Source organism: Bombus vosnesenskii, unplaced genomic scaffold (genome assembly GCF_011952255.1).
Source record: "Bombus vosnesenskii isolate JDL3184/JDL3185 unplaced genomic scaffold, Bvos_JDL3184-5_v1.1 scf7180000013285, whole genome shotgun sequence".
NCBI lineage: Eukaryota > Metazoa > Arthropoda > Insecta > Hymenoptera > Apidae > Bombus > Bombus vosnesenskii.
Window position 1 is genome coordinate 609,930 of NW_022882938.1, and position 20,093 is coordinate 630,022.

The following is a 20,093-nucleotide window of genomic DNA, read 5'->3' on the forward strand; positions in this document are numbered from 1 at the left end:
AGGGACACAGTCCGATACCTGGGCATGACCCTGGACAGGAGACTAACGTGGAAGACACACATCTCAGATAAAAGGAAGCAACTAAAGGACAAACTAAAAAAACTCTATTGGCTCACGCGCCGACGCTCCAAACTAAATATACAGAATAAAATTACCCTCTACAAGACCGTAATAAAACCTGTCTGGACCTACGGAATCCAACTATGGGGAACAGCAAGTAACTCCAACATTGAAATACTCCAACGCTTTCAATCGAAAACGCTAAGATCCCTAATTGACGCACCTTGGTATGTAACCAATGAAACAATACACCGCGACCTCAAGATACCCACCGTCAAAGAGGAAATAGCAAAATATAGCGACAGATACAGCAAAAGAATCAACAAACACCGAAACCCCCTAATCACTGGACTACTCGATACGACGGACCAGATTCGCAGGCTGAAGAGGCACTACCCGCTAGATCTAAACGTTAGATTCATTTAATTATCCAAATTAAGCATATGCACTTACTTATAATACTTATAAATTATACCTATCTATAATAAGTATTAACTTATTGTAAATAAACAGCCATGTCACTGCGCCACGCCAGAAAAATTACTGAAAATTCTCAACGCGAGAATTGATTGTAATTTCAACAAATAAATAAAAAAAAAAAAAAATATGATCCAACCATAGATAGCATCACTGAATGTCATAACGTTAAAAATCGTTTTTCTCCAATTTCCAGTAGTGGAACATGCTGTATCATCGATGACTCATGCCAGTGACCCAACTTGTCCAGGTTCAATCCTTTTTAAATTATCATAAATAATTCGATTCCTATTGGAACTAGATACACCATAACAGTATAGAGTCCAGAAGATTCGAGCCAATAGCAACCCACGTTTATCCTAGTGTGGACTTACGTAACTGACACAAAGCGGAGAAACTTTTTCTTTAAATCAATTTGAACGCGGCAGGCTCCTCGTAAAACCCACGCGCGACCAGTTCGATGGTTTCCCTTCCTCTTAGTCGTTCTAATTGAGACCAGCAGCAGGTAACGATAGGAGAAGAAGCCGGGGGAAGCAAGAATGAAGAGGTAAACGGGACGAAAATGGGCAAACAAGAAGCGCCTCCCTGCGTGTTTTCGTTCGACGCTCATTGCCAGCAATGACTAGCAGATATAGAACGTTCTCGATAGACCTGTCTAGGGAGGATAGTCACGGGACAAACGAGTGCCACGGATACGACGAACAATCATTATTACGACGTCGTGCACGATGACGACGGAGAACAGCCGGGTCTTAGTGTCCACTTCTGTTGGACAGATAAGCATGAGAGATCATGATCTTGTTCGTCGAACTTGCAATGCGTTCTTTCAAATTGAAATCGATACGTAAAATATATTTCAAGCTGGTAATAACCAGACGTAGGAATCGCGGATTAAGCTTTAATCATTTTAAAACGAACCACATAAATTGTTTGCAGTTTGATCGATTGTTTTATCTATTAATCTCAGTAGATTCAAATATTAAGCTCTTTTTTAAAATAAGAAACCTCAAGATAATCATTGAAATCGCACAGTCCATTAAAACGAACTTTACGCTCGAAGATAACGAAGCCACGCGATAAATCAAACTTTACGGAGTAATTTATAATAAATCTGTCTACTTGCATCAGTGAGCAGAAAAGCTTTACAACGTGCCATCGTATTTTATCATATTTCGGTTTGGTTCAGGGGATGGACGCAAAGACCAAAAGACAAAACTTCGGAAACAACGCTCATTTCCAAAAAGGCAGACGTCAGTGAAATTCCGCCAGGGGATCGTTTGCTCTCATTTAACGCGGCGTCGATGTTTTCCGCGGCCGGCAGGCCGACTGCGCGTAAATAGTCATATCTAACATTTATCAGGTGACACGGTCGTTCTAGCCTCGTCAAGATCCATTTGCGGGCCAGGATGCACGGGAGCATTACCGTGTCGTGATGTCAAATACTAACGGCGGAGAAGCGAGTGGTGTCATTACCGGACCTCATAGCCGGCCATCGCATCTCACTACTCCATCCCTTTCCTTCGACCAACCCCGTGGTCGTATTTCTCCGTTGCGGAACACAGAACAGCGTACACCGACGCAAACAGGTTGATAGATCTTGATGGAGCACCAAGGCCCCTTGGCCACAGGTTCTATGCTAAATACTGGCGTCGCAATTAGACGTATAATTCAATTATGCTGGAAATAAATGCGGGGATGGCTTCGAATGGGACGTAAACGCGATCTGAATATAGTCCATGACGATGGACAGGATCGGAATTTTTTTTTCAATTTACAGATGTATTTGTGGTATGATCACGGATCAATGATCACAAATAGTGTCAGAGATTTTTAAAAAATTTTATATAGGTTTATGAAAGAATTATAGATAACTGAAATTTTTTTAATTTTATATACTCGTAGATCTGTGATAGAGCTGGCTTTTTTCAGGACAGTTTGTAAAGAAGACACGAAGCATTAAACTTTGAGACCAGTTTCACGGAAAATAAATACGTGTATTATTTAGTTAATAACGTCGTATACGAAGAAGATTGAATTGTTATTCTTACGTTTATATAATATATGGAGGAAAGCAGGACGTGAATGGTTTTATGTATTCATGGAATTTTACGGTATTCTTATTTTCAAATATGAATGAACGAAAACTTACCGTCGAGGCTCAGCCGATACGACACTCGCGAATTCCTAGATCCCTTATTGTCCAGACATCTAAGTCACATGCAGCAGTCGAAAAATTCGTTCGTACTTGCATATGGGGGATAAGAAAGGTAGTTTCAGGACCTAAAGAGAATAGAACATAACCTTATGAAGACACGCTTTACAACACTACTTCATAATACTATTAAACATTACAAATGGCATTCTAACGATTCTTCCTCAGCGTTTCTATTTAATCGAAAATTAATAGTTTCACGATTTCGAATAATCCCGCAACTATTCCATCCCACCCAAAAAATCCCATCTCAACGCTATCACTTCCGCAAAACACATATTCCCAACCGGGTATTAATTCACGCAACGAGGGTATATCTCTCTCTAGGTAATACTTACATACATACATACATACACACATACATACATAAGAGCGTGGCTACGAGAATCGTGATTGGCGTTGGCGCGAGGATGGCTTAGAGGACGAGGCTAAAGGGAGGACGAGAAAGAGGATGACGGGTAGAAGCCAGAAAAAGGAAGCGTAGGAAACGTGAAGGAAGAGAGAGAACAAGAGTGAAAAGAAAGGGATAAAAAAGAAGGAAACGAGAGTGTTTGGGAAAGAGGATGAGAAGGTGAAGAAGAAGAAGGAGGAGGAGGAGAGCTGGCATCGGGGGTAGGGGCTAAGACGTTGTCCTGCCAACAGGTGGTAGCAACCTCACACTACCAGCGCTGCTGCTTCAGTACGGCAGCTCAACCCCTTTTTCACCCTCCGTGGCAGCAACCACGACGATAACCCGCGGCGACACCCGATAAAACGGGCCGTAGAGAGGGTTGGAGGTCTTCTACGATGTCGGGATAAGTGGGTCGTGGTCGGGGAACGGAAAAGAAAAACACCGGAGGGATTATCGGCCGTGGATACACCACCACCCTCTCTCTCCTCGGCTCTTTCGCCTACGCTAAGCCACGGCGCCCCTTTAACGAAAGAAACTTGCTCTTTGCCGGCAGCAGCACGTGCACTTGCTACGAGACGACGCGATGCTCTGCTTACGATTCTCGGTCAGGACTCGTCCCCCCTCCCGCGCCCTCTCTCACTCTCTGTATCTCTTCCTATGTCGACGGCATGCTTCCACGACCGGGACGCTCGAGTGGCCTGTATTTTGCGACACGAGGATTTTGCGGTCTCTCGGGGAAAGGACAACCCCCTCTATGTTTCTGCTTGTCTCGCCCATCCTGTTGGCCCGTGGCGTGCAGTCACGTCGCAACGCTCGGCCAAGGGGAATTACCAGTGCGGAGGCTCGACGAGCTGGAAACACTAGCGTCGCGATCATTCTTTCAACGGGCCAGCTGATTTTCCGACTTTTGCCACTTTTGTACTCTTCGATCAGAACGATTTTTATGTTTTATGTAGTTTTGTTTCTAGATTGAAGATGTTCAACCCTTTCACTATGAGTTAAAATGACGATATGACGTGTAACAGTGACACGAAGCTTATTACATGGTTGACATACTTCTTGTACGATAGATTTTAAAAAACAGTTGTCCACGTAACGATCGTAAATCTTATGTTTACATTTTCCGATGTGCTCGTATGATGTACGCACTTCGATAGACTTCGGTTCTAGCATCGATTTTACTGTCGATAGTAAAAGATTAATTGTATTTTGGAGGAGATAATTTAGATTGATTTAATAGAACGATCTTACTGGAAGAAACAATACAAAGGAGATAGAAATTTACAATATATATTTTTTTTTGTAAAAGAAGATTTGCTGATATTGTGGATAGATTCGATAATCTTATCCTTGCGACCATCGAGTTTCTCCGCGTCGTTGTAATTTTAACGAAGACACCATTAAGGCGATAGGGGAAAGACGATCCAATGTAAAAGATTCGGACGCCTCAAAGGAAAATCTTAACGAGCAGGAACAATGAACCCATGTGAATTATTACTCGGCACAAAGCGGCCGTGTTTTCGTCGTTTAATAAAACGCGGAATGAATTAAACGAAAGGCCTTCCTTTTCCCTTCCTACCCTTCGTTTTTTAATAACGAGACTCCCGGTGCCCTTTGTTTCTTTCAAGGTGCTTCCTCTGTATCGTTATTCAACCAATTATCTGATATCGATAACGAGACCACTTTAAACGTCCTGAATCTTGATTATCGATCGGTATTGTCGATCGGTACCATTTATTGGCAAGCATTATACTTTTTAGGTAATTAAACAAGATATTTTCAAATCCAGAAGTATGCTTAACCTTTCCACAATTAACGATACTAAAAGGATTATTACTTGTAAAAGTTGAGATACGCGACTAAATTTCAATTCTCAAAATCTAGACTTTTATACCAGTATTGTTTCAGTCGGCCATATGTTATTCAACAACACTCTATAGCAATTCATATTCATCGATGATAAGTTAGAAATTTACTTTTCCCTCCAATAAATTTACGATCTTCAGAACATTAAGTTCAACGTGAAGCAAAAACGATCGAGAGAGACACACAGAGAAATAAAAGGAGAAAAAAACACACACACAGGACGTAATCATGCTTGAAAACACGATCGTGAACAACTGAACCAACAAAATCCGCATTGAGAACAGGGCTACCTTTCAGATCGCGAAACTAAACAACGTGAACGATAGATTCGATTTGTTCGACCGAACGTTTTCCATTCTACGGTCTGCCCCCCGTCCGTTTTTTTTAAGGGAGGACAAAGGCCCGTTTGTTGGGCCCCCGGGCTCACAAAGGGTTCCATTGCAGCTATGCGGCCGCATGAAACGAGGTCTGTAAGACCTTCCCGCTCCCACCTTCTTTCTTCGAACGCCACGATTCTCTCGGTAATAAGAATTTGCTACATTGATGTTCGCTAAAAGCGCCGGTTATTGTACCTGGCAACACTGTTATCCTCAACACCGTAAAATCGCGAGAAATTGTATCGTACACGTGAACGAACGAATCCTTCACGCGATTTTCTGCATTATGGTGACTGAGTGTTTCTCTGGTTTAAATAGATCGAGAATACAATGTTGGGAAATTTTATTTGGTGAACTGTTTTAGGAACTTCCGACGATTATAGTATAAGACTTGTGGTGAAGAAAAAATGAGATGAAATATACATTAAAAGATATTTAGTACAAGGGAAGAAAAAGCTCGTGTTTGGACTTTATTTACAAATTTAAATTACCAAAAATGCAGCGCTGCAAATCTACAAAATTTTGCCAACTTCGTTATCAATCAAAACTAAGCTAAGTTTGTTATTTCGATTATTCTGAGTATTCCGGTATTAAACAATAAATTAGATAATCTTGAAACTCATGAATTTGTCAATTCGATTATTTCGATGATTCAATCGTCAAATACCAGATTGTATAATCAGAAAATGAAGCTTTCTATTTGGGAATTTATTATTTCGATCGCCTTTGTAATACTAATGTTAAGGAATGAACTGGACAATTACAAGACGAAGAATGATTCCAGGAATTCGCGTCAAGATCTCTAAGCCTCAGAAGATCCCCCAAACAATGGATAAACACGAAAGTAAAGGATTCGAAAGAAAGAAAAAAAAGAAGATGGTCCCACGAGATCAGATCGAATCGAATTGCCGCGAATTTACCGTTCGGAGAATTCGGTGTAGTAAGACGATAAAACTCGCCGGTGGATTTCGAGCAAACAAGGATTCTCGCTTTTCTCAGGCGTTTTACGTGCGTGGAATGACGCGAGGTGTGTGCGCGCGAGCGTGAGCGCCACTCGGTTCCCGGGTCGAGTTCAAGGGTTTTGAGGTGAAAACGGGACCGTGATTCCAGGCACAAACTGGATCGACGGGTTCCTGACTTGACGAAGCCCTCGACCTACGACCTCTGACTCGTGGAAGAGGTCGAGATGAAGTTGCAGGATCGTATATCGTTGGTTCACTTGCAGTAGACCAGCTTTTCCCCCTCATCCTTGCCCGCCTACCCTTACCTTTCTTTCTCACTCTAACTTCTACCTCTCTCTTACTCTTTCTCTGTATGCTTATCGATCCTCGTGAGCCAGTTTATGCGGAAAGACCACGCCAATTTCGAGAATCCGTTCGACTTATCCGCAGCAAATACACGCAGACGATGAAACCTTGGTACGAAGAGTTGTTTCCTCAAGAAACATCATTGCCATTGCCACTGGTTCTGACCTAGAGACAGAGAAGAGAGTCGGCGATCGGTGAATCAACGGCATAGCAGCTTCTTTCTCACTGTTGCATCGTAACGAGAGCAAAGGCAAGGAAGTTGAAATCCGCGGGGACTCGAGCGATCTGTTTCTGCCGGGTAGCCGCGAAACAAGAACTGGAAAAGATTAAGAGGACGATGAAGTTCTATGCGGGCGGCTGGGACAGTGGAACGAACGGGGACGGAGAATGGATCGATGAGTCGCGGGGAAAAACGACCAGCAGACCAGGGAATCAATAATCGAAGTTAAAACATAAGCTCCGTTCCTGCTGACTTCTTCCGGGCACCGTGAAGCGCGACGGCAACTTCCACGTGTTTCTATTGTCGTCTGCCGTAGAGAGAGAACGGGCTGACGGCAAGTGGAAGAGCGAAAGAATAGCCGGAAAAGAAAAAAGGGGAAAATAGAAAGAGAAGAAACGTCTATCTCGCTGTACAGGGAGAACGCGTCGTTTCTCGCGCTCCTCTCCACTCCAACGAAACTCGCCGCTCCGGAGAGAGGACCAGGAAAATTCGCAACCTTCCTCCCCCCATTTCGGTGGTGCGCATTGGCCTGACGGCCCGGGAGAGTGCTCCTCTTCGCAAGAAGGACGGACAGATCCAAATTGAAATGTAATGTACACCCCTCCAACGTCCACCCCCTCGGCCTCTCGATCGGCCAAACCTCTCGCCCGTTCAACGATATGTTGCTCGCTCCTTCTCCTCTTTCTCTTCGTTTCCCTTCGGCTCGGGTTTGTGCACGCCGACCAAAGATGCCTCGTTGTTCCATACGAGGGAAAGAGGCTCTCTCTCTCTCTCTCCCTCTCCCTCCCTCTCTGGGACTTCGTATAAGTGTAGGTGATTTACTGCTTCGGGCTTAATGGAGGCTGTTTACTGCTAATTAAAACGAAGGCCCGCTTTATACCGTATATACAGATGTGTGCATATACGTGTACATAGTAACTATATATGTGTATATGTATAACAGACTGCGTTCCGAAAACCGATTCCACGGAAACGTGTCGTTTCGCGCAACTCCGACTGCCTACTTGCAGACTTCTCGTCTACGAATTGCTCTTGCTGTTACTGGCTATAGGAAGAGGGAGGGAGGGAGGGAGGGAGGGAGGGAGGAAGGGTAGCTCTTTTCGCAATGAGTGTGCACAAGGTGAAACTGTTTGGTGGATCGTGCGCTCACGATTGGAGTGGTTCGCTCGTGTGAACCAAGGGGTTTTTAAGGAATGTGCGCGGCCTCGGCAAGTGGACGGAATTAATTTTCTGCTTTACTGTTAGGGGTAGAGCGAAATGAATGGCGAGCAAAATGAATGGCGAAGTATGCACTAGCTACGATCGAGGATAATTCTCTCATCTTCGCGTATTATAGTTGATAAGTATTCCTATATGTGAAAAACACACGAGAAGAACTTGACCAGATTATTTTGGTTAATTTCTTGATTTCCAACAACTTTTTACATTCACAAACAGCTTTCTCGAAAGCAGAAGATAAATCTGTGAAATTCAGTAAACAATCAAATATCGAATCAATTGGTAAGATGATATTGATTATTGAATTTTAAAATAAATTACTCCTCTTGCCTGTAGTCTTTCCGTAACGTTATACGTTTGTTTTAATTAATCGAATGATTCGAAGGAAACACAGAGAATTGCTATTTAAATCCAGTCGACCAGGCAATTACCTCTGATATGGTAAATCATCTTTTTTCCTGCAGACGCAGATACTCATCCGTCGACATCGAGTTTCGCAAAGCGGTTCGTGTATCGAAGCCACTTCCGGTTTCCCGTAAGAAGCAAAAGTGGACGCGCGGTTCGCGTACGAAAAGAACAATTAACTGTTCCCTCCAATTACTACAATTACCGATCTTGTTTTATTCATAAAGATCCCTTGCATAAAGTCTCCTGGCCCTGCTTCTCTTCCTCCTTCTCTCTCGTTCACTCTGTCGCCCCGGAAAAGGGCATTCCCCTGGTCGGTCGTCGAATGTAAAACCGGCCGGGACACCTTGAAACACGCGACTCCGTTGTGGCATCGTTGTCGTCGTCGTCATCGAGACGTCGAGACTCGAGCGAAGCAACCATCCACCAAGCCGTTACGTTCCACGATAATTACTATTCTTGTCGGGGCAAAGAAAGGACGTTTCAAAGGCTTGACACGCGTCGATCCCTCTTCCTGCGCCGGGGAACGGTAAACAATCGCGTTCGAGAAACGAAGTTACTCCAATTAGCAACAGGGGTCCCGAATAATGCCAGGCCCTTCGTATTTAGTATAACGCGGTAATCCTCTTTCTCTTTCCATTTCCTTTTTTCTCCGCCGTTCTCTCTAGCCTACGCGATCCAATAAGAGGCGACCTAGCCGCCGTTTCACAGGCTCTCCTCCGCTCTTCCCAATTAAACCGTACCACGCTGCAATGAGTTTGCATACTGCGTACCGATATCAATTACCGGGCCAAGTGACACGATGGAAGAGAACGACCGATTAAAAGAAGGAAAATCATGAGACGAGGGAGCAGGGGAACAAGTGAGAAGGCAGAGTAACAGAGATAGAGAGGAGAGCAGAAAGAAGAACGAGGGAAGAAAGCGCGATCCTAGTGCAACGAGACAGAACTTTGTGTATCGTAGGGGTTTAACGAGTGTAACGATAAGTATAGCTATGCTCGAATTGGTGTTCAAGGACAACGAGTTACGATTTCCTCTATTGTACGATGCGATTACGTATATACGCTGGATTATCAGTTGTCTAAATGACGGAGACAAAAAACGTTCAGGTATAGTATCGTTTTGTGTTGACTGGTCATTGATGGTCAAACGCTCGAATTTTATCTGCGCATCGCATTGCCAGAGATATAGTTGTAGAAAATCCTGAGTATTTCTTTTTTCCATCGAACACAAGTGAGATATAAGTACTTGACATATTTGTTTATTACATTAGACTGTCCCAAAAGATTCTTTCATTTTAGAAGGCACAATATTAATAGATGCACAATATTTTTTGTTTTATATTATTTCATTGATCCAATGTATGAATCAATGTTGTGCATCTACCATTTCCTTATAGAGAAACTTTTGGGACAATCTAATATATGTAGCAGTAGTAGGTAATTTTTACTGTAAATGATGTATAATCTATGATTTAACACTGTGTTACATATTTTCTATTTACCATCTTACTTTTGCAATTGCGAATTCGAATTGTTCTCTTGTTTCTCTTGAAGTTAGAAAATGGAGAATAAAGGATGGGAAATAGTCTCTTTTCTGTCACTAACACGTGTCGGTTTGATTTCGCTTCTTATTAATTCTTTTACTGATTTTGCGAAAATGTTAAATGGTATGAAGTATGGTAAGATTTACATTGAAAAATGTATTGCTATAAATTGGGAGCTCTAATTGCTTGTGATTTTATTGTAGTTTAATGTTATAATTATTAGGTTGTTCGACAAGTTTCTTTCGTCTTATGAGGAAATAATAGATGCACACTTTTTATTTTATATTATTTTGTCGAATTACGTGCGATCCATTTTGTTCTGTTGAGATAAATACAGCGACATTTCACAGACTTGGTTTCACGTTTGTATAAAGGTGCACTGTTGTAAAAAACACGTTTGCGAAAGAAAGACGCTTTTCAGACAACCCAATAATATGTCGTTAATCATTTCTTCAGTCATTTCCGAACGATATGGAGATAAAATAAATTTCAATGCTGGGATTTTATGTTAGTGGAATTTAACAATATTCATCGGTTATTTTTCTGGTTTTTCTTAATTTATTATAATTTTAAAAATATTATTAGATTCAAAACCGTTATACCGAAACCGACATACATACTACTATGTTACAATCTGCAGAACGTTGTCGGTCTCATATGTCAAGTGTCGCGGCATCAATCGGTACGGCCTCTATTTCGACAATCGAAAATCGAAGCATTATATTCTTTCCTGTAGTGCTACGATTCGGCGATATTATTTCGGTTTTCGGTACTATGTATGTACTGTGTATGTTTCAATGAATAGTTTCAACGCCATAATCCGTAATACATAGGCTTAAAACATCAGTTTTGGTTCAATACCGTACTAATAGTAATTATAAAATTATTAATAGCAGTTATCATTACATTGTTTTTTTTTTATTTTTGTTATTTTTAGAGGAAATCTTAGAATGTTAATATCATACTTGTAATATTTAATATAAGTATGATACATATTGAATACAAGATACATATATTGTTTTGGCAAAATCGATAAGAAAAATTGGTAAGAACTAGTAACCGAAATCAGACCGGTATAAGACTATACGTATTATAAATTATATAGAACCAAACCGTAAACCGATACAGAACCGAAAAATAACAGTTAGAGAATCGATATGGAACCGATGAAATATCGGTTCTAAAGAATTGAAACCGAAAGCGATATGGTGCAGAGTAGCTATATTTATAACATTTTCTTGTTACTCGTTTCAAGACCCAAGCCGATATCATAACTGTTTTCAACCCCTAAGTTTAGAGAAAAAGGGAATCATTCGATCGATAAAGAGCTTAATAGAAGGGTATCCATCGTGGTATTGACACGATCGGTCATTTAATTTCTTAAGTGGCAGCACCACAAACATTAGCCCCGCTAGAAAGAGGGGGCGAGGACGCATACACCTCATGAGGTCAATGCAAGGAAGGAACGAAAATCCTTACAAAGTTCCAACGTTGGAATCGTGTTGAAGGTATTCCTCGACTGGAGCACTGGAAATGGAGCTTTTATACGAAAGTACTCCATATCACTTTATTTAAGATTTACCCTCTCGCTCGCCCCTTTCAACCTCCAACAAGACTCGTCCATTTCGTTGCAACCCCTCTTGGCCCGCCTCTATCCGCTCGTTCTACCATTCTTAAGCCCGATCCTCGCTGCTCGAGCGTCCTTCTGTATCGACGTCTTTCACTCTCCTCTCCTCTCCTCTCCTCTCCTCTTTCCTCGCCCACCCACACTCGCTCGCTCTCTCTCTCTCTCTCTCGCTCTATTCCTACACTCCACCAGCCGCTGTTTCACTCTTCTGCTTTTGGAACGTGTTGTTTGTTTATTCCATTCAGCCTCCTTAACATGATCTGTCTGCTTGGCATTCTACCTTGTCCGTCCCGAGAGGAACGTTTTGCAAATTGAAGAAACACTTGCGTCGATCGATGCGATACGCGATTCGCGACTATAATCGCGTCCAGTTGTTGCTTTAAGCCTTTTAGTGCCGAGCAACGATATATCGTTCTTTTCAACTTTATCTTAGGGTAAATTTATAAAACGTCATAAATGGTTGAATTTCTCTGCAGAAGCTCTGTGCTTGTGAGATGTTCTACGAATTGAAAGAATTGTTTATGGGTGTTAACTTCTTAACATCTTTTTTCCCGCGATGCCTGATACCGAGACGACTGTGTGTACGCTAATGCCATAAGATAAAAATCCGACAGGGGAGATTTGTTTGAGACCGTAATCACAGGTTTTAGATAACACTGTTTAGAATAGAATATCTCCTTATGTTTCAGGAAATAATCTTGCATCGACAGGCCCAGAATAAAATTTTTGTTGCACATTACATACATTACATGTTGCATATTCCATACATTAGTAACCATCAATGCTAAGTAGATTATTTGTGTTAGTAATAGTAAGTAAATATTATACATTTTCAACGGCCGGATAACTTTAAACGTTTATAATAATATTGGAATGATATTTCAGTGATGTTATACTAGCTATATGAATCACGAGTTTTGAAGCGATTATCATTTAGTTTTGTGTATTGATATTACTGTAGAAATTTGATTACAAATAATTGAGAATACAGTACTTACGCTTTATACTACGCGTTCTACATCAAACTACGACCAAAGAATGATTCTTCTTCTTTCCATATACTCTGTATAAAAAAACTGATTTCTCTATCTTTCCTAATGATTTTAAATAAATATTATCAGTATGACTCTCAACAAACATTGAAATACAATTGGCATTAATTTATTCTTCCTTTATTTTGTAATATGTCCCCTTTTCAATTTTCCAAATATCATTCTTATTTCTTTTTTATGATTTTTCTCTCAAATCTTACCAAATTACATCACATTGCTTCGGTATTCTTCGCTTAGGTATAATTCTTTCAGCCGGCACTAGAAGGGTTAAGATTCTTCTCCTTTAAGCACTATCGATTGTTGATAAAGAATTCGATTTTTTAAATGGCACATTTCTTTGAAACTTGGAGTACATAACTAGTCCTTAGGAGAAACAAATTATTTTGTAAGAAATGTATGATTCATCACGGATAATAAATACTATATGGTAAAATTTAGTCGATTAATGAGATACAATTAGACATTAACAAAGTAACCAGTAGATAGTGGAATAAAACATTTAAAATATAATGACAAAAATTATATGATTCCTCTATATCGACCTGATCGAAACTCAAAGATTAGTAGAAATCGCAGTAGTAGTAGCGAAGAGTAGTTATTATACTGATACGTAATACTTCTGATCAGTCAAATATTATCTTATTCTTAAAGGTTCTATAAGAAATTTTACACTATTTCTTAACCCATAAGTGGGTGCCAATTTCCTCGCAAGTTCTCCGGAGCTCGCATGCCATTTATCGTCGAAGAAATACCCGAAGCATCCGTGACGCGAGACTCAGTACGCAACATTGAGAGTGAAATTCGGTGTAGCCAAGTGAAAAGGAAACGAGTGAAAGGAACGCTCGGCGAAAACTGCTAATAATTGCCGAAGAGACACGCCGCTGTTGTAGTTGTGAGACAAACCGGGGTGGCAGGGATAAAAAGAGCAACAGAAGAAACGGGGAATAAACAGATGGAAGACAGAAGGGAAACAAACAGAAGCACACCCCAGAGGGTGGAAAATTCCGAGCAAGAATCTGTAGAACGTGTTCAATGGCTTTCCCTCCTATCATTTCCCTATACATCTTCTATTCCTTTCACGTGTGTTGCGTGTCGTTTGGAACGTGATGACCAGACACAATGACACGAACGCTATCACTTCGCCGATGAAAACCGTCCTATAATTTCGAAACTAATGTTTCTAGACTTATGCTTTTTGAAATATTTTTTTATTTTGATAAGCATCTTCCACGTGATTCTTTCAAGTCTGACCAAAAGTCTTCGAAACATCCTATACACAGTGAAACCTTTGGATCTGCAGTTTGAAAATCCCTCAAAATGAATATCTTGATAGTAAAATAAGACAACCACGAAAGCAAATAACAACGTGAGCAGCCTATAGTCCACTAAACGATCTCAACCGATTAACATCATATCCCTCAGACTGCCTTTTAGGTTCAATATGATCGACGATCAATTGACAATAATGTCAAGCTAAATTTCGAAGCTCCAGAAATCAGTGCTCGTTTCTCCTCATCGTGTGTATGTACATATATACCAACACGTGTGACGTTGCGATCGTTCCCCTCCATGGTTTGAATGGAGTCTCGGCTGGTACGGTGGATGCGCCTCTCGTTTTCTGTTTCGCTCCCAGGACCAGGCTGAGAGGCGTTCTCCGATCTCCAACCATGTAAACCGGTCGGTCTGGTCCACGCAACCCCACCATACCGACCACCTGCTCGCCTAGCGAGGCCCGTAGGCCCTCTTCAGCCTGACACGAAGCCCTGCCATTAAATTTATTCGAATCTCATCGGTACTGTCCGAAACTCGGGCCGTTACGAGTTGGAACAGTCGAAAGGATCGCGCGAAGATCGATTTGAGACTTTACTCGTAGTTTCGTTCTGATCGAGTTTGTAGAAGAATGGGAATAAAAGAGAATGTTTATTTTATGCGAAGAATTCATTAGAATAACACATCATGAGACTCCATAAAAACTGTAATTCGATGTTAAATATACTCCGGTATCAACTTACTGTCTAAATTCCACTCACTATATCTTGCTTTTATTCAAAACGTACTTAAAATTCATACTTAACCTAGGTATGTAATTTACTGTGACATTATAATCTACGTGTAAAGCCATTCTGTTCTTTACATTTTGCCCACTAACAATTTCCCTAATCTACGAGCGTAAACCCTTCCAGAGATGTTCCCGTGAACGTAGGCCAAATCCACCACTGTGTCGCGCAAATTGAAAGGAAAACGACGAGGCTCGTAAAAAAAGAAGCCCCCAGCACTTTGCTCTCGTATCGAGTAACAGAGCCCTGGAATCAAAGGATCTCGTTATCCAGCCACGAAGTTTAAGCGAACGTAACCGCGTTAACGAAATCCCGAGATCGATGATCGACCGTAGCTCGAGAGCAAGTTGACCGATATTTTCGTTATGAGCGTCGTTAACGAAACAATCCTGAAGGAGGATCGTTTCTTCTTTGACTCGCGAGAAACTACGTAACTGGTTATAGCTACGCTGTTGACAGACCGAATGTCTGAAATAAAAGTCGGCTGCGCTATTGCGTTTCTCGGAACAAGACGCGATCACTTAGAGAGGATTTAAGCTAATACGAAAATGGTTTCGTTGGTAGAAGATAGGGAAATGATCGTCCGATGGAAACTTTCGTTGTCTTCGCCACTAATTATTCTATTATTAATCGTTGATTATAATTAATTACTGGACGGCCGGCGAATAGACTAATTGACATTGATTTATGGGTTTAATTAAAGGCGAAGACGCGCGCGCTGCCGCGCTCACGTTGTCTTACACGACGAAGGAACGCTTTAACAACACCTTTTCAAGGGATTCCCGGCTTTGTGCCACGGCCTTTTACACAACCCATTCTCTGCCCCTTCTCGGCGACTGGGCCGGGTCACCCTTTCGCTGGGTCGAAACTATGCCGTAGTGATATTTTTCACGCGAGATTGCAAGAGCTTTAAAAATTAAATACAGTCTGCTTGCTTTTAAGGGCAGCTGTGTATCTATAGGCCTGGGCTATTAGTAGATGATTTTAACGTTATTTGATGATTTGATTGATGCAGCAGATTGAGGATTTACCTGTTCAAGAATAATTAATATTTAAATGACATGTTATCGTATCTATAGATTACGCTGATTGTGTATTTAATAATATTACACAGGTTACACTATATAACCTGTATAATATCGTGTGTCAAGTATCGAAAAATATTTTTCCTCTCATATCTTGTGTTTAGAATATTCTACTGTACTTTTCTCTCTTATAATTCATGCTCTGCTACAAGCACCGACTTTGACCAGATAAAATATCAACCCCTAGAATCCTATAATCTCTAATACGAAGACTTTTAAATAAAGGAAACTAGTAATAATCTAAGGAAACTAATAAATAATCTACAGTTGGAAAATACAGAATTTGAAAGAAAGCTGGATAAGTAAATTGTGTAACCAAGATCAAAATGAACTCTCGCAGAAACAATTCGGATAGTCAAGCCAAGGATAATAAATGGCGCGGAACGTACGACAAATAAAAGCGAGTAGACGGTTTTAAACGACTCGGATTGATTAAATCAATATTTTACACGGTTGTTCGCCGTCGAACGCGAACACACACCGATCATCCGGCCACGCATGCAGGATTTGCATATCCCGCGCGTAATAGATACGTTAAACAGGTTTACGTTAGCAACATTATTAGTTTATCTCGAGCGTAACCGCCTCGGAATCAAGAAATCATTCCCGAGAGAGAAAGAGAGAAGCGATGATATAACCTGTTCCTAGGAGGCTTATCTACCCAAGCGGTTCCGCGTCCCACTGTCTACGTGGTTTAAACACGTCGCCCAATTAGAGCGCCTCTCCCAATTAGGCGTCTCGTGATTTTTTACAAATATAATTGACACTCAGCGTGCCCTGTCGTTTACGCGAAAATAGGCGAGGACGCGTGCTCGTTATACCGTTTCTCTTCTTCTCTCTCTGTTTCACAACCGGATCGTTCACACGCGTTCGTAGAACGACTGGTTGAATATTTTACGCGGACACGTTCGTCCGCTCGAACGGTCGACGCTATCGAGCAACAGCGCGATAGTGGCATAGAATGTTTCCTCACGGCTTGCGATGATGCTCGTCCAGTTTCTGGAACTCGTTTCGATCAACCAAAATTACGAATACCTACGTAATTGGATATTCGCGGAAATGAATGGTAATTCATTAAATAATAAGTATTTATGTTCCGTTGAGATGAAGCGTGTGTTGTACGGATGGTATTAATATGCTTTTAGCTCTTTGATTCTCGACTAATCAAGTAGAGCCGTGGTATAATGATGTCTGCGATTAATAAAAAAAAAAAGAACGTGCAGTTTCTCTTTGCTAGTACGAATGAAATATCGTAAATGTTTTTGATATCTCGATTTTAGATTGGCAAACCACGATACGAATTTTGTAGATACGTTAATTTCCAATTGAGACCTCTAATTGAATATTATCAAATAGTATTAAACGTTAAATGAATTTCTACGTTCAATAAAATTTTATTGAATTGAGAAGAGTATATATACATATATATTGTATGTTAAATATCCTACTAAAAATAAACAAGAACAGATGAAACTTTAGTGAGAATGCATAAATCAGGCTTGAATTACCATGTCACGAAGACGTCAGTGTCGAAAAGGGACAAAAGGGACGTCAGCGTTCCGATCCTGGACATCGCGGTTAATCCGAAATTACACGTTTCAGCGTGCAATGATCATAACGTTAACAAGAATAACGAACGGGCACGGTTCCGGGCCGGTGGCGGCTCGACATCGGACAAGATTTAGCGTCGACTTCCTGGCAGCACGAGCAGCCCAGCCACCCCTTCCGCCCTGCGATCCCGACACGGCCTCTGGGACAGACCAAGAGAGAGAGAGAGGGGGGGGGGGAGGGAGGGAGGGAAAGAGAGAGAAACAAGGGGAGGCGTATCTCTTCGACTCGTAAAGATAACCGCGAATAACCCCTTTCTGGCGGGCACGTCGCTCTTTCTAAATGGCCCGGGTACCCGACTGAATTCATTAAGTCGCTGATTTACCGACGCTTTCCGGTGTAAACGAAATTACGAACACGCGAGCGCACCCTCGAGACACGGTCAGAAAAAACGGAAACGTTACGCGGTCCACCGGGATCTGTGGCTAATTCGGGGATACCGTTGCGCTGGGACTCGTGTCTCGCTGATTGGTTGTAATTGATTGACAGATGTCAGGGAGAATATTGTTCAACTAAGTAACAGATTTGTGATTTTTCGGGTTTGTTTTACGTCAGGTTGACCTGAGAGTTCTGTCGTCCTCGTTCTTTAAATCGGGAGAAATTAATTGTTTCGATGTTTTAAGTTGTGTTACTAAAATATCCTTCCAATACCTCGACAGTTTGATACAACGTTACAGTTCTATATTTGAAAGCAGATTGAGAAAGTTAAAAATGATGTTTCATTGGAAATTTGATAAACTCAAATCGCTCTATAAACTTCCTTAGACTGTTAAAAGTAGACGTATTGCGTTTAATGAAAAGCGATTAGAAGGAGATCTTTAATAAATAGAATGAAACGTGCAAGATTTCAGCGAATTGAAATACATGAAAAATATCATTTGATTCGCGTGTCTCGATACCAAAGAAATACGAATCGTTTACACGAATTGATAACGGAGAATAATGGAAACCAGTTTCGAGATTTACATCTAATTTCCTAATGACTCGTACCGTACGGCGCTATGAATAATGGCGAATTGAATTGCTATAATCGGAGAAAAGTAGTGTAAACGAATCGAGAAAAGGAAAAAAAGGAAGTATAGCTACGAATTAAACGTTCCGTATGATACCAAATTTGATCCCACAGTGCAACCGAGTTATTGCACTTTGAGAAAATTAGCGACTTTAATTTAACGTGAAACGAAAGTATATGGGAAACGGTGCAACGCTTCCCAACGCGATCCGATTAACCTTACGCTATATCCATAACCTCTAAACAAGCTGGCGGCGAACGAAATCGAACAGGCACTTGTATCGATTATCAGAATCACGGGATCATTCCTCCGGCGGCTTAACCCGTTCCGTTGCGGTCCAATTAACACCGACCACGACTCGCTATGCTCACCATGTATATCCATTAATTTCCGTCGTTTCATCGACCACTACCAACCCTTTTCGCTTTTTCAAAAGGAACTATACAAGCGTTGAAGAAGATCGAATAAGACATCGTCGTTAAGAATTACTTATGAAGAACTAAAAGGATTAAGAGGTTGATTTCCATCGGTATTATCGGTACATAATAAAAGAAAATAATTACACATCCAAAAATTAATAATATTATGTTAAACGAATATTTAAGTAGGATAAGCTCAGCCAATTTTTCTAGACGAATTTTTAATATTAATAGTACAGAAATTATTATATTATAGATTCTTAACTAGGAAGGCCATTCTGACCATCTTAATTTATTAATAAATCAACAAAAATTATTTTCACTAAAGAAATATAATTATCCGTAAATATTTGCTTCGCAAAGAAAAGTATTTCTCTGTGTCTTTTTTTACATACAATACACAGTATTTAAGATATCTTTCAGATATGAGAAAAATATATGTAAAAGGAAAATGAAGATAAAACAAACTCTGGTATTTTTCTACCTAACGTCCCATAAGAAATTCTATTTCTTTAGCGTCACCTTCTTCAGAATCGACTTTTACCATTTAAAAATACAATTCATAAATCAACGAACCCAAAAACAAAAGAACCAGCCTAATTCGTTCATCCAAATTGCTCAATTATGAGGCTGACTAAACCACGGAAGATTACTAAAATGGTAAACAAATTAATCAACGAATAAAAGCTGACATTTCGCATTCGCCGAGATCGGTTAACCGTCTAATTTCGTCAAACGATTCCAAGGGGGTGGAGAATCGATCGTACAGCGTATCCAGTATTTCCTGATGCCTGGCGTTACCGGGGGCCACGCCGGTGGTCACCGAATAAACACGAGCCAGCTGGTAAATTGGCGATAATCGAAGTCTTCGTGTACTGTATGCTGTATACCGCGGCAGCGGAATATCAGCTAGGGTTCTCCGCGGTTGATGTATTAACCCTCGACGGAGCGGGCTCGTAGTGTCGGGTTCGTTAAGACCATTAGTACGGAGGAACACACGAGGCGCAAGAGAATCCACAAAGGGTGACGACGACGGGGCTGCTTCTTCCTTTGCTAATGACGATCGTATCGCCGCCGTGCGTCGCCGTCGTGGCCGCAGGAAAGCGGGAACGACTCTGTGGTGAAACACCGGCGGAGTTAACGAATCCGTGTC

General features: G+C 41.1%; 1 protein-coding gene across 1 annotated transcript in view; it reads right to left on the reverse strand.

Annotated features, from left to right (window-relative positions):
* Positions 1-2,688: 2,688 nt before the first annotated feature.
* LOC117232300 overlaps positions 2,689-20,093 on the reverse strand; it is a 296,390-nt gene continuing 278,985 nt past the window's right edge. Inside the window, exon 6 of the mRNA XM_033491612.1 lies at positions 2,689-2,817. Within this exon, the coding sequence (XP_033347503.1) occupies positions 2,746-2,817 (72 nt within the window). The 3' untranslated portion in view covers positions 2,689-2,745. The remainder of the gene's footprint in view (positions 2,818-20,093) is intronic.